The following is a 13,775-nucleotide window of genomic DNA, read 5'->3' on the forward strand; positions in this document are numbered from 1 at the left end:
ACTATTTAAATAGCACAGTATTATACATTAGGATTTTACTTTAATTTAATTGGAGAGTAGTATGATCAGAATTAGTAGTTAACTATTGTGCTATGTTAGAGACCTTAAATAATTTGATTTTTGTTTGTGGAATCTCTGCTTATTTTAAAAATTCTTGTATTAAAAGAAAGATCATAGATCTTTGAGGTTAGCCAATAGAGTTGCTTGTACAGGAAGGACAACTGGGCTGGCTAGAGACAGAGGGTTGCTTATCCTCTTTAACGTTTCCCATGAAAAACTCTTCACAAATCTCTTTTGATTGTTTATTTACCTTTTTAACCATTTGAACTATAATTTTTTCCTGAGAGTTTCTTTGTATTGGTCTTTAGAAGGATTGAAGAGTGGCCAGTCAGAATTCCCATTTTTAAAGAAAGAATCTCTGTATATGTAAAAACAACCATTTGATCACCTTCTTTCTTCAGATGGCATAATTCCAGCCATATTATCTCAGTATTTCTAAATTATAATACCATTATCTGTTGTTTTGCTTCACCTTTTGTTTCCAGTTTTTAAAGGGTAGTGAGGAAGTAGCCAGACATAGAGCCCTTTGATTTTTTTTTTCTTTGATGCTTGAAATCCTGGGATCAATATTGTGAAGGATGTTTCAAAAGGGAGAATAGAGAAAGGTAGACGGTTTAGGCACCTGATTCATCCATGCCAATGATGAAGACTGAACCTGTTAGGGGGCATTGGAGATGGAGGGGAAGAATAGGCCTGATATGGTTGTGAAGTAGACTGTAGACCCACATTCTTATTATTCACCACTCCCTAGAGTAAGTACAAGGCAGTGGTAACTCTAGGATATCTAGCATGTTTTCTACCCTGCCATTTGAATCTTATCCTTTTAGAGTATAGAAATATCCTATCAGCCTATCTCCTTTAAGGTTGTATTCTTTGTTGCATCTCTTTTAATTCTGTTTTCTACGTGTTTGTTGTTAGTATGGTATGTAGTTATGTAATTGATTTTTGTGTGTTGATCATGCATCCTGTGACTCTGTGACTTAGTTTACTTTTGTTCATTTTTTAAGATTCCTTAGGGTTTTCAATGTAGACAGCCATGTCATCAGAAATGGAGTTTTATTTTATCTTTTCCAATTTGTATGACTTTATTTCTTTTTCTTGCCTTATCAAGCTGGCTGTTGGATCTCTTTTGACCTCTTGCTCTGGCCATCAGTGATTACACATCAATGTTGCTGGACAGATTAGTTCCTTCTGCCTAGAATACTTTGCATGGGCTGGTGTTTTCCTTGAGCAAATATCTTAATTACCGATTCAGTCTTTAATGGCCATTGATTTTTAATTTCTTCTTGAGTCAGTTTTGGTAATTTATGTTTTTTTAAAAAATCTAGTCATAAATCTAGTCATTTCTTTTTAGTTTTTAAATTTATTTGCTTACAGTTGTTCGTAGTGATCTCTTACCTTTTTTTTTTTTTTTTTTTTTTCAAGACAGGATTTTGCTCTGTTGGCCAGGCTGGAGTGCAATGATGCAGTCACAGCTCACTGCAGCCTTGACCTCCTGGGCTCAAGTGATCCTCCCACCTCAGCCTCCAGAGTAGCTGGGACCCTAGGTGTACACCACCACACCCAGCTAACTTTTGTATATAGAAACAGGGTTTTGCCTTGTTGCTCAGGCTAGTCTCAAACTCTTGAGCAATGTGCCTGCCTTGGACTCTCAAAGTGGTATGAGCCACTGTGCCCAACTGGTCTCTTATCTTTTAAATCTTTGTTTCATGTCTTCATGTGTTTCCTTTTTTAATGTCTTGCATAATGTATCCATGTAGTCTGTGGCCCTGGGCTGTTACACGTTTTAAGGTTTCTTTGGTCTTCTCTTGCTCTGGACAGTGTACTTACTCATAGTACTCCTCTATAACCACATCCCCAATCCTTCTAATTTGCAGGTTCTAAGCTGCTATGCACTTGGTATCTGGCAAATAAAGTTTGCTTAAATTTTTGGTCAATTTAGAGTAAATAGGCATAAAGAAAGAACTTTAAATATTTACATCTGAGAGCTTGAACTGTATCATCATGTTGTCCACATGTGGTACTCAGCAAATGTTAAAATGAATGTTTTAAAAATATTTTCAGCTTCTCAGCTTTTGATAGATTAGATTTAATTTCAGTTGTTAATAAACTAAAGATTTGTCGATTTCTGTTTCTAAAAACTAAATTTGTATGTTACATGCTAATTGGTAACACCAAAACTAGGCTGTCTTATTTGGAGTTTCTAGTTGATTATTTTGTTCGACATGCTTCTCTTTACATTTGTTTACTTACGTGATTAAAAGTCATCCTTATTTGCCTTTACCTCTCCTGATACCCTTCTCAAATAACCTCCTAAAGACTAATTTTAAGATGTTTACATTTTATTTTTTATTTTTCTTTCTTTTTTGAAATATATTTTCTCACTCTGTCACCTAGCCTGGAGTGCAGTGGTGTGGTCTTGGCTCACTGCAGCCTCAGCCTCCCAGGTTCCAGTGATCCTCCCATCTCAGCCTCCTGAGTAGCTGAGACCACAGGTACGTGCCACTTTGCCTGGCTAATTTTAGAAAATCTTTTTATAGGCAGGGTCTCCCTATGTTGCCCAGGCTGGTCTCAAGCGATCCTCCTGCCTCAGCCTACAAAAGTGTTGAGCCACTGTGCTTGGCCAAATTTTTCTTTTTCTTATGATGTCAGAGAAGCTTTATCCAAAAAAGGGGCACACATTTGTCCAGATTGGTCTTTTTCTTTCTTTCTTTCTTTCTTTCTTTCTTTCTTTCTTGGATTCATTACAAGTTGTTAAATTATTTCCCATTAGTTAGTTTTTTTTTTTTTAGATCTAAGTTCATTTTTACCCACAAAATAGTTTTATTTTGTGTTTGCTATCTCTAAACATCATCTCTGTTCTTACATTTGCCTGAGCTAGACTCCTAGTGTCATTTTTTTATACAACTCTCCTCATTTCCCATGTTCAGTTGATCTTCAATCCTATAGATTTGACTTCTGAACATCTCATAGCCATCTCTGCTGTCAGCATCCTAGTCAGGTGCTTACTTGGACTCCTGTGGTAGCCTTCAGTGCCGTATCAGCATCCGCCCTTGTTCTCTTATCGTGGATTATAAGGCCTACCTCTCCAACTTCATCTTGACATGCTTCCCCTCACTCACTAGGTTGTATTAACTTCAGCCATTGTTCATGCCATGCTCATTCCTGCTTCAGGACCTCTGTGAACGCTATTTCCTCTGCCTGTAGAACATTGTCTTGATTCATTTCTTCTTATCCTTCAGGATAAAATTTTGAAATATCACCTCCTCAGAGAAGTCTTCCTTACTCCTCAACCCCAAAACTAGGTCATGTTTCCCTGTTATCATTAGGACTTTGTGCTTGCTACTTAATCCTGGCACTACTATAAATTTTAATTATGATTGTTGAGGAAGACCTCTTATCTGATTCAGCTAGAACCAATTGTCTATCAAGTCTAATGAAGCGAGAAGTCATAAGAAGGGATACATACCTTAAATAGTTTATTCTAATTTTAAGAATATAACTGTATGTTAATTTGCCAGTCTTATGAAAGGAGCTGTTATCGGAAAGGGGTTCAGTCTAGACTTCAAGAGAGGGTTCTTGGACCTTCGCAATAAACAATTAAGGGTGAGTCAATAAAGAAAAGAGACAGCAAGTTTGTTAAGAAAGCAAAGGAATAAAATAATGGTTACTCCACAGACAGAGCAGCAGCATGGGCTGCTTGACTGAGTATACTTATGATATTTCTTGGTCATATGCTAAACAAAGGGTGGATTATTCATGAGTTTTTCAGGAAAGGGGTGGGCAATTCCTGGAACTGAGGGTTCCTCCCCTTTTTAGACCATGTAAAGTACCTTCCTGATGTTTCCATGGCATTTATAAACTGTCATGGCACTGACGGGAGTGTCTTTTAACATGCTAATACATTATAATCAACGTAGAATGAGCAGTGAGGACAACCAGAGGTCACTTTGGTTGTCATCTTAGTTTTGGTGGGTTTTGGCTGGCTTCTTTACCACAATCTGTTTTATTGGCATCGTCTTTGTGACCTGTATCTTGTGCCAACTCCTGTCTCATCCTGTGACTTAGAATGCCTAACCTCCTGGGAATGCAGCCCAGTAGGTCTCAGCCTTATTTTACCCAGCCCCTATTCAAGATGGAGTTGCTTTGGTTCAAACACTACTGAAAGAGCCAAGGCCTTTTCTTTCAGAGTAGGTCTGCTAGTTGTAGCTCCATATTGTCTGTATTGGGGAATCCATGCCCATAATATATCATGTAAGATTCCAGTTTGAGTTTTTTAAGTAGAACAAGAATTTAGGCTCTTCAGATGAATTCTTAGTTTAGAATCGTCATAGATCTTTGCAGTATTTTTTCCATTTCTTTGAACTATTTTCTTGGCCTATACCTAATTCAGCAGCATAAGTATTTCACTTTTATTGAGTATTTCAGAGTCACTTAACTTTATCCAACTCCCTACTCTTCCATATTTCATTAGGCTAATTAACATTTAATTAAATCACATAATTACAGTAATATAAATGGCATGAACAGGTTTGGAACCTAACATAACTAAAAGTGTAACTCAACTGCTGGGAACCACAAGTGTCTGGGTATACTAGATTAAAGGGCTCCACCTTCTTTTGAGTGTACATGGTCTACTATATTAATGTATTTCTTTTGAGTGTACATGGTCTACTATATTAATGTATTATGTACACTGTAATAGTGTAACTCTGAGGTTGAATTATATGTTCATTTTTTACCCACAAAATAGCAATTTTATATGGTTCAACCTAATATTAAATAACAATTAAAAATAAATCATTTTTAAAAGGCCAGGTGATTCTAAAATTCTTTTTACGAAGCTGTAGCTATGACAGCCACACATTCCTGAAATTCTGGGTCAGTATTACTGTCAAACATTGTATTATCTTTTTCTAAAAATTATTGAAATGCCACCAAAATATCAGTCAAAACTTGTCTCCTAAACTGCCTCTTGTGCCTGAATTTGATACAGAAATACTTTTAATCAACCTGCATGCCACAAATTTTGTTACTGTAACTGAAGGTCTTTCTATTAGAAAGGTGTTATGGCTAAGAGGTCTAGATAGATTGAATAGTAGAGGAAGGAATTGAGTTGTCACATTCTTCCTCTTTATGGCATTCAATGTTAAGAATATAACTGTTATGTTATAATTTAACTGTATATTTTAAGAATATAACTCATAATTATGTAAGTATAATAGTTCTCTCTTAATGTATTCTGAAAACATGTTAAACTTATTTCTCAAAGTATGGGTTAAGTCCCATTGAAATAAACTCCTGGGAACTATTTCAATTATTTCGTTTTGTGTAAATTTTGTAATAGATACTATTTGGCATTAACAAGGGCCATTGACTGTACTATTTCATTTTTATATATGTAAATTTATGTAGTGAGGGAATTTGACCTAATTTTCCATAGTTCTAATTTGTAGCTTATCTGGTTAAATCTAATTTTTCAACAAAAGCTATTTATCTTCCAAAAACATTATAAAATCAGTTTTAACTTACTATTCCTTTGAGGAAAGAATAACTTTTTAGAAATTTGTTTTGGATAGTTTTAAGAATAGCTAAGCATGTGTAGAAATGTAAGAGATTGTAATGGATGATAAACTTTTATTCTAAAATCAATGCAATTGAAATTTAATACTTTTTTAGCCCCTGTATAATTTTATATAAAACCATAAAGTCATAGAGTTGTCATTTAGATCTTAAAGGGTTTCAGCTCTATCTGAAACACATTTCTAAAAATTCAGCAAAACAAAAGAAGTTTGAATCTGACATTGTTAATACCAAGATAGTTGAAATGCCTTCCTGATTCTTATGTCGACTAGTCTATGAATTACTGTCAGTATATTTTTCCTTCCTAATAGTACAACTGCCCATATCACATTTCACATGTCAAGAAAATCAACTATCTTTCTCCATGGAGTATGGAGCATAATACCTTTCTTTAAATTAGAATATTCTGTGACAATGCAATCTGATAACATGCTCCAGAGTAAGAATAAAGAAATAACTAGATTTCATGCTCTGTGAAACCGAATTGAGGGTTCAGTGTTAGAAACTGCCTTTTGTACCCTGGCAAGAACAAATGTTTTCTGCATACCATATTCATTCATACAACTTACAAAGATCTATGTACGGAGATGAGTGGTTTTAGGTTAGGTCACTTTCTAAAAGTTATTTTTGGGGTATAATTTGCTTGTCAGAGAAGTATCTTTAGATAGCTCCAAAATCTGTAAACATGGAGAAGAGAGTTAAATTATTGGGCTTCTTGACTGTGGCTCTTCTAGTGTCTAGAGTGATGTGATTTATCTTAAATAGGTAGATTAGGGTCAGTAAACTTTTTCTGAAAGGGGCTAGATACAAAATATTTTAGGCTTTGCAGACTACATGTGCTCTCTGTCAAATGTTCTTTGTGTGTGTATTTTTTTTAATCCCTGTAAAAATATAAAAACTTTTCTGAGCTGGGATCCCTTCAAAAACAGGCTGTGGGCCAGATTTGGCCTTCAGGCTTTGGTTCGCTGGCCTTTGCTCGCCATCAGTACTGTTCAATACAAATATAACCTGAATCACATATGTTACTTTTAAAATTTCTAGTAGCCACGTGGTGGGTGGTGCTATTTTTTTGTTAAGAGTCTTGTAGTGGTATTTGACCTTGAAACTACCAATATATGAATTAGGTAAAAATAAAAAGCAACTTTAAAAAAAAAATGAGAAGAAACTAAGAACGAAGAGGACTAGGATATTGGAAGATAACATATACCAAGATAATGGAGTCACCAAGAATATGGGAGGAATTAGGCTACATTAGGACTATGGGCAGGGAACTGAAATCTTAATTTAAGAAGAATGATAAATGATAACAAGGCATATGAGGTTCAAATGGTATAAACCTCATAAAAGGGCTTAGAAGAAAAGATTTTTGCAAGACAGAGGAGGCAGTTCTAAAATAGACTTTACTGAGATTTAACAGTTTTGCCTAATACATTTTATTCTAATAAATATTAACTACCATGCAAACTCCCTATGTGCCTGACAGTATGCTTTTAATAAAGCATTAAATCATCTGAAAGTACATTTTATGATATCACAGATACTAATTTTCTGTGCTGTGTTTCCATTAATCCAAGAGCCTTTTCTGTGAGAAACTAATGGGAAGACCTGTAATTCATTCTAAGAAAGTTTATTCTCTATTGTTCTCTTATCCCTATTCAAATTCTTGAAAATACAAGCATTTATGACAAAAATAATAAGTCAAAATTATGGCAAGATATCAGCCAGAGTTTTCTGCTATCATAATGTGACAAAGCCAATTGAAATTTTAAGTTTAGGTTTTTCCATTTCTTTAATGTTGACATTTAGTTACTGTTGATATTATTGTGTGCCTGTTGATACTGTAGTCTTAAAAGAATTTATTTGCAAAGTGTCATAAACTGCTTTAGTTTTTTGTTTTTTTTTTTTAAGGAACAAGAATAAAGATGCCAAATTGTATGTGTTTGGTTTTTGTTCTTGTGAGTACTATAGTATCATAGCCTTTCTCTGTTACTCTGTGATAATTTCCAAACTCTTCCTGGATTAAGAATTGGGAAGTTTAAAGACACCTGTCCTGGCTGGGCATGGTGGCTCACGCCTGTAATCCCAGCACTTTCGGAGGCCAAGGCCAGTGGATCACCTGAGGTCAGGAGTTCGAGATCAGCCTGATCAACATGGTGAAACCCCATCCCTCCTAAAAGACAAAAATTAGCTGGGCATGGTGATGCGCACCTCTAATCCCAGCTATTCAGGAGGCTGAGGCAGGAGATTCACTTGAACCTTGGAGGTGGAGGCTGCAGTAAGCCGAGATTGCGCATGGCACTCCAGCATGAACAACAGAATGAGAGTCCCTCTCAAGAAAAGAAAAGGAAAAAAAAAGAGAGAAAAATATTTTTGTAGTTTATGTCTTTTGTACTCAAACTGCTTCTTCAAAATCATGGATACATTTGATATGTTGTAGAGTGACAGGGAAGATAAAGGTGTTTTGTAAGCAATGAAGCTGTAAACCTTATAATAGCAAGGAACTGGTTACATGAAATCGGGAAGATTGCTACTAATTAAAGCTTTTGAACTAATTTTACTGTGTTACATTAATGTGCTCCTGGTTATAACTTTTGAAAAGCTGTATGCAAGTGTGTTTCAACAATATGGAGCATATTTTGCCTTTGTAATACTCAAATTAAGGAGACAGGTTGATGCACAGGAAAAAGAAACCAGAGTTTAAGAGTGTTTATTTCTTTTCACCTGAGTTCAAAATATGCTACTGGAAGGGAAATGGGAAGTAAGGACTGGCTTGAACAGGTCAGTGCCTAAAAGGCCCTGTGGCCTTCCTGCTGCCCAACAGAACACGTGCCTCATCACTTCAGAAGGGCAGTGAACTGCTTCATTGCTTCAGTGAACTCTTAGCCAGTATCACTGAAATTCTGAATGGGAATGGGTGTGGGCACTGCATTAGCTACCTTCACATGCTACTTTGATTAATTTTTTTTCTCTTTTTCCTGTTTTGTCTTTAGATTTTATAATCAATGGATAAAGTGGGAAAAATGTGGAATAACTTCAAATACAGGTGTCAGAATCTTTTCAGTCATGAGGGAGGAAGCCACAATGAAAATGTGGACATGAACTCCAACAGATGTTTGTCTGTCAAAGAAAAAAACATCAGCATAGGAGACTCAACTCCTCAGCAACAAAGCAGTCCCTTACGAGAAAATGTTGCCTTAGAACTGGGATTAAGCCCTTCAAAGAATTCTTCAAGGAGAAATCAAAATTGTGCCACTGAAATCCCTCAAATTGTTGAAATAAGCATCGAAAAGGATAATGATTCTTGCGTTACCCCAGGGACAAGACTTGCACGAAGAGATTCCTACTCTCGACATGCTCCTTGGGGTGGGAAGAAAAAACATTCCTGTTCTACAAAGACCCAGAGTTCATTAGATACTGATAAAAAGTTTGGTAGAACTCGAAGTGGACTTCAAAGGAGAGAGAGGCGCTATGGCGTAAGTTCTGTGCACGACATGGACAGTGTTTCCAGCAGAACTGTAGGAAGTCGCTCTCTGAGACAGCGGTTGCAGGATACTGTGGGCTTGTGTTTTCCCATGAGAACTTACAGCAAGCAGTCAAAGCCTCTCTTTTCCAATAAAAGAAAAATCCATCTTTCTGAATTAATGCTTGAGAAATGCCCTTTTCCTGCTGGTTCAGATTTAGCTCAAAAATGGCATTTGATTAAACAGCATACAGCTCCTGTGAGCCCACATTCAACATTTTTTGATACATTTGATCCATCTTTGGTTTCTACAGAAGATGAAGAAGATAGGCTTAGAGAGAGAAGGCGGCTTAGTATTGAAGAAGGGGTTGATCCGCCTCCCAATGCACAAATACATACATTTGAAGCTACTGCACAGGTTAATCCATTATATAAACTGGGACCAAAGTTAGCTCCTGGAATGACTGAAATAAGTGGGGACAGTTCTGCAATTCCTCAAGCTAATTGTGACTCAGAAGAGGATGCAACCACCCTGTGTTTGCAGTCACGGAGGCAGAAGCAGCGTCAGGTATCTGGAGACAGCCATACCCATGTTAGCAGACAGGGAGCTTGGAAAGTCCACACACAGATTGATTACATACACTGCCTTGTGCCTGATTTGCTTCAAATTACAGGGAATCCCTGTTACTGGGGAGTGATGGACCGTTATGAAGCAGAAGCCCTTCTTGAAGGGAAACCTGAAGGCACGTTTTTGCTCAGGGACTCTGCGCAAGAGGACTACCTCTTCTCTGTGAGCTTCCGACGTTACAACAGATCCCTGCATGCCCGAATTGAGCAGTGGAATCACAACTTTAGTTTTGATGCCCATGACCCGTGTGTATTTCACTCCTCGACTGTAACAGGACTTTTAGAACATTATAAAGATCCAAGTTCATGCATGTTTTTTGAACCATTGCTTACTATATCACTAAATAGGACTTTTCCTTTTAGCCTGCAGTATATCTGCCGTGCGGTAATCTGCAGGTGCACTACGTATGATGGCATTGATGGGCTCCCTCTACCCTCAATGTTACAGGATTTTTTAAAAGAATATCATTATAAACAAAAAGTTAGAGTTCGCTGGTTAGAACGAGAACCAGTCAAGGCAAAGTAAACTCTCCTGTCCCCAAAGGGTGTTAACTAGGTCCGCTTTCATGTGCATCAGACAGTACACTTATAGCAAGCACACATAGCAGTGTTAGGCTTTTTCATACAGTATGTAAGCTTAGTGTTAGTATCTGTCAGATGCGACCTGCTGTTACTTATTCAGATAAACATGGTGCCTACTGGAACAACAGAGGATAGAGCTACAGGTGTTCAGTAAGACTACAAAAACATTTTGCCGATTTCGCTAACAGTTTGGTTTTTAATGGCTGTAGTATTTGAGTGAGGCAACTCTGGGGCATTTGTTATGAAGAATTCTATTTCTTACTGAAGAACAAATTATTAATATTGGATGAGTATTTCAACAGTGTGACTAATGTTTGAAATTATTTTTTCTAAGAGTTTTTCTATAACCTTCCAAAAGTAGTGATGTTTGTAATTACTATAAATCAAGCTTTGGAAGTCCAAAAAATAAAAAATAAAAGACTGCCTTCCTTTTAGAAAAAAAATGCAGTTTTCTGGCCACAAGGGCATAGTGCAGTTGACTTCAGTGTTGTAGTTTATAATCAGACACCTTTTCTCTTCTGCAAAAGGTACTGTTAAGTAAACCAGATTTTCTAAATAGTCATTCTTAAAATTTCAGACTTACAAAGCTAGTAGTAGAATTTTATTGAAAGGCCCTGGGTATTAATTTTTTAAGTGAGTGCTTTAACTTAAAGCAGGCATTTGGAATAGCTGCTGCAATGTAGTCTTGCGTGTGATTTTTTTTTAAGTTGATGTGCAGTCTAATTGTTGTTTCATAAAAGTTGGATCTTTTCCTATGCCCAGGATGATTCTGTGAACCATGAAGTACATAAGACTAGAAGATGGCCAAACAAATCAGATGATAGTAACTACAGTGGTTGCTGATGTTGAGATTATTGTTGAACTGTAATTAATAATTTGGATGGCAGTATTTATCTCTTTTTTGTAAACTCTCATAGCTGAATTGCTTAAGTATAATTTATAGGAATTTCAGTGCAGTTAATTCTTAATGGAAAATCTGAAACCTAAATTGCAGAGTTAAAAGGTACTGTAACCATTGTATCTGTAAATAACTTTACTTAGCACCTGTTTGTCACTTAGAATAATATGTACTACTACTTGAGTGAGCTCTTTTGGAAGTTATATCAAGTTCTAGTGTTTGCTTCTTAGTAACTGGACTGAATTTACAGTTCTGTCCTAGACATTTTGCACTAAAGTAGCCAAATCCATTCTTGTGTCTTTCTGTTTATGTGCTCTGTACCACTGGTGAGTGCTCCATAGTTTCCTTACCTGCTGCTACAGAATGTTATTTTACATCCCTATGGTTATTGCCAAGGCTACAAAAAAGAAAAGCTATATTTGTATGCAACACTAACCCTTTGACTGCTAATGTATGTTTCTGCTTGCTGTGCCTTGTTATGGCTGCTTTTTTGTGCTAATAAAGTATGTTTGGTGTTCTCCTTGTATATCTGCTGTTTTATACATTTGCAACAATTTCTCTTGTAAATGGAATGGTTTGGGGTTTTTATATAAGCATTAACTAACAATCTTTCCATAGTTAATGCAGTTATTATACAGTCTAATATTGATTTATCAGAATAAGCTAACTCCAAATTTAATGCTCTACATCTTATCAGTCATAATCACATATACTGTGGAACAGTATGTATAGTTACTGCAAATTCCTGTACAGTTTAGGTTATAACAGAACTGACAGAGAAATAGTAAGCCTATTGATTTCTCTGCTTATAAGTGAAAGATTGAAACTATCCAATGACATATTATAGTAAATGAGTATGTAACCTCCCACTGCATCAGAAGCAGATTGAATGAAGTCTTGTGAATTAGTAATACATCAGCACCGTGTATTGGTTTGGGGACCATCTTAGTTAAAAATAAATGCCCAAAATGTAGAACTTTAACCAAAGACTTGTCCATTTTAAAGCAAAATGGGGATTGAAGGGACTTAAAATTTCTGTTGTTTCTAATTGAAGTCCCTGAAGATCATATACCAAAGTGTTTGAGAACTTAATCCAAACCTACTTTAAAGCATTATGTGCAATTAAGTTGTTATGACATTATTATATTGCGTAATTGTTGGGTCTATTTTCTTGAGCTTATAATGTACCTGGAAAATAAACCTCTTGAGGAAAAAAAAAATCCATACTGATTATTGGAAAAGGACTATATATGTAAGCAAGATTGTGTTTTAGAGAGGAAACTTGAAACTCCAAGAAAGCACTTGATGTTTTTATATGCTTGTAGCAAATTGATGTTCTAACTGTAGTTTTATAGAAAATATTAATGCTTTTATGTATTTAAAACTTTCATGTGTTAAATGGAAATTGTTTTAAATGTGTTTGAGTTTATGTAAGCATGTGTACACTGTGCTAAAAGTCACTTCTGTTTCAGTTTGTGTATAATATTAATATGCAATTTTTGGTTTAAATTTTTTTCTTAAAATATTAGTGGCTTACATTTTAAAAAAGAAGATTCACCAGCATGAACTTGCACCTAAGTCTATATTCACTGTGTCCTTTTCTGAATCCCGTTGTAGCCTGTCAACTACATTTGAGTGTTATGGTCTTTTTAAAGTGCATTTAAATACAAATCAGGAATTTCTTTAAAAGTTGAGATACATCTTTATAGTTGAAATAATTAACCCAAGAAAAAGATTGCTTTGATTTGTACCCATTCTCATTCATTCTCTTCGTTCCCTTACACACACACACACACACACACACACACACACACACCCCTACTTCTCCCTTCCCTCATATGTACAAGTGTGTATTATGTATGTATGCACATATATACATTTATGTTGTTAATATTACTTTAGATGGCATTGCCACCTGATACAAAAGCATTCAGAGATCTTATGCTATAAATATTACCTGAAGAGTATTCTTGTCCTATTCAAATGTTATTCTCTGCACTTAAAGTGTAGCCTTGCTACTTTAGTCTTGTTTATAATACAGTCACCTTACAAAGAGAAAGAGTTCATCTGTATTTTCTTTTCTGGCTAAACACAGTACAAAATATTTGAAGAAAAGCAGCTTGGATTAAATAGTTATTAAGAGTCATAATTAAATTTATGTTTCTTAGACAAAACGAGCCCAAATAATCATTCTCTACACACCAATCTGTTTTTGCCTCTTATGTTTACATAAGATTTATAATGGCTGGAACCATAAGAACTGATACTTGAATTTTAACCTTCATTTGACAAAATCCAAAGCTTATGAATTTTTTAATTTCACATTTTGATCTGGTTGCTATTTCTGTTTATTCCAAAGCTTTCTTTTCTCTCTGACACTAAACACTAATTTGGAAAGTTTTATTCAGACTGGTCTTAGATCTCTTATTTTTATAGCAAATACTGCTTTTTGGTAGAACCAAAGAGCCTGTGAGTGAATCTGGAGCCGCCTCTTTTTTTTTTTTTTTTTTTTTTTTTTTTTTTCCTTTTTGAGACAGAGTCTTGCTCTTGTCGCCCAGGCTGGAG

General features: G+C 35.7%; 1 protein-coding gene across 3 annotated transcripts in view; it reads left to right on the plus strand.

Annotated features, from left to right (window-relative positions):
• SOCS5 (suppressor of cytokine signaling 5) overlaps positions 1–11,736 on the plus strand; it is a 59,669-nt gene extending 47,933 nt beyond the window's left edge. For 2 of the 3 annotated variants that reach the window (XM_039462431.2, XM_039462428.2), the window contains exon 2: positions 8,634–11,736. In XM_039462431.2, the coding sequence (XP_039318365.1) occupies positions 8,646–10,256 (1,611 nt within the window). In that variant the 5' untranslated portion in view covers positions 8,634–8,645 and the 3' untranslated portion in view covers positions 10,257–11,736. Of the gene's footprint in view, positions 1–2,145; positions 2,556–8,633 lie in introns of those variants that run through there. The other variant, XM_074396810.1, reaches the window with a different exon arrangement.
• Positions 11,737–13,775: the final 2,039 nt, after the last annotated feature.

The sequence above is a fragment of the Saimiri boliviensis genome, chromosome 1 (genome assembly GCF_048565385.1).
Source record: "Saimiri boliviensis isolate mSaiBol1 chromosome 1, mSaiBol1.pri, whole genome shotgun sequence".
Lineage (NCBI taxonomy): Eukaryota > Metazoa > Chordata > Mammalia > Primates > Cebidae > Saimiri > Saimiri boliviensis.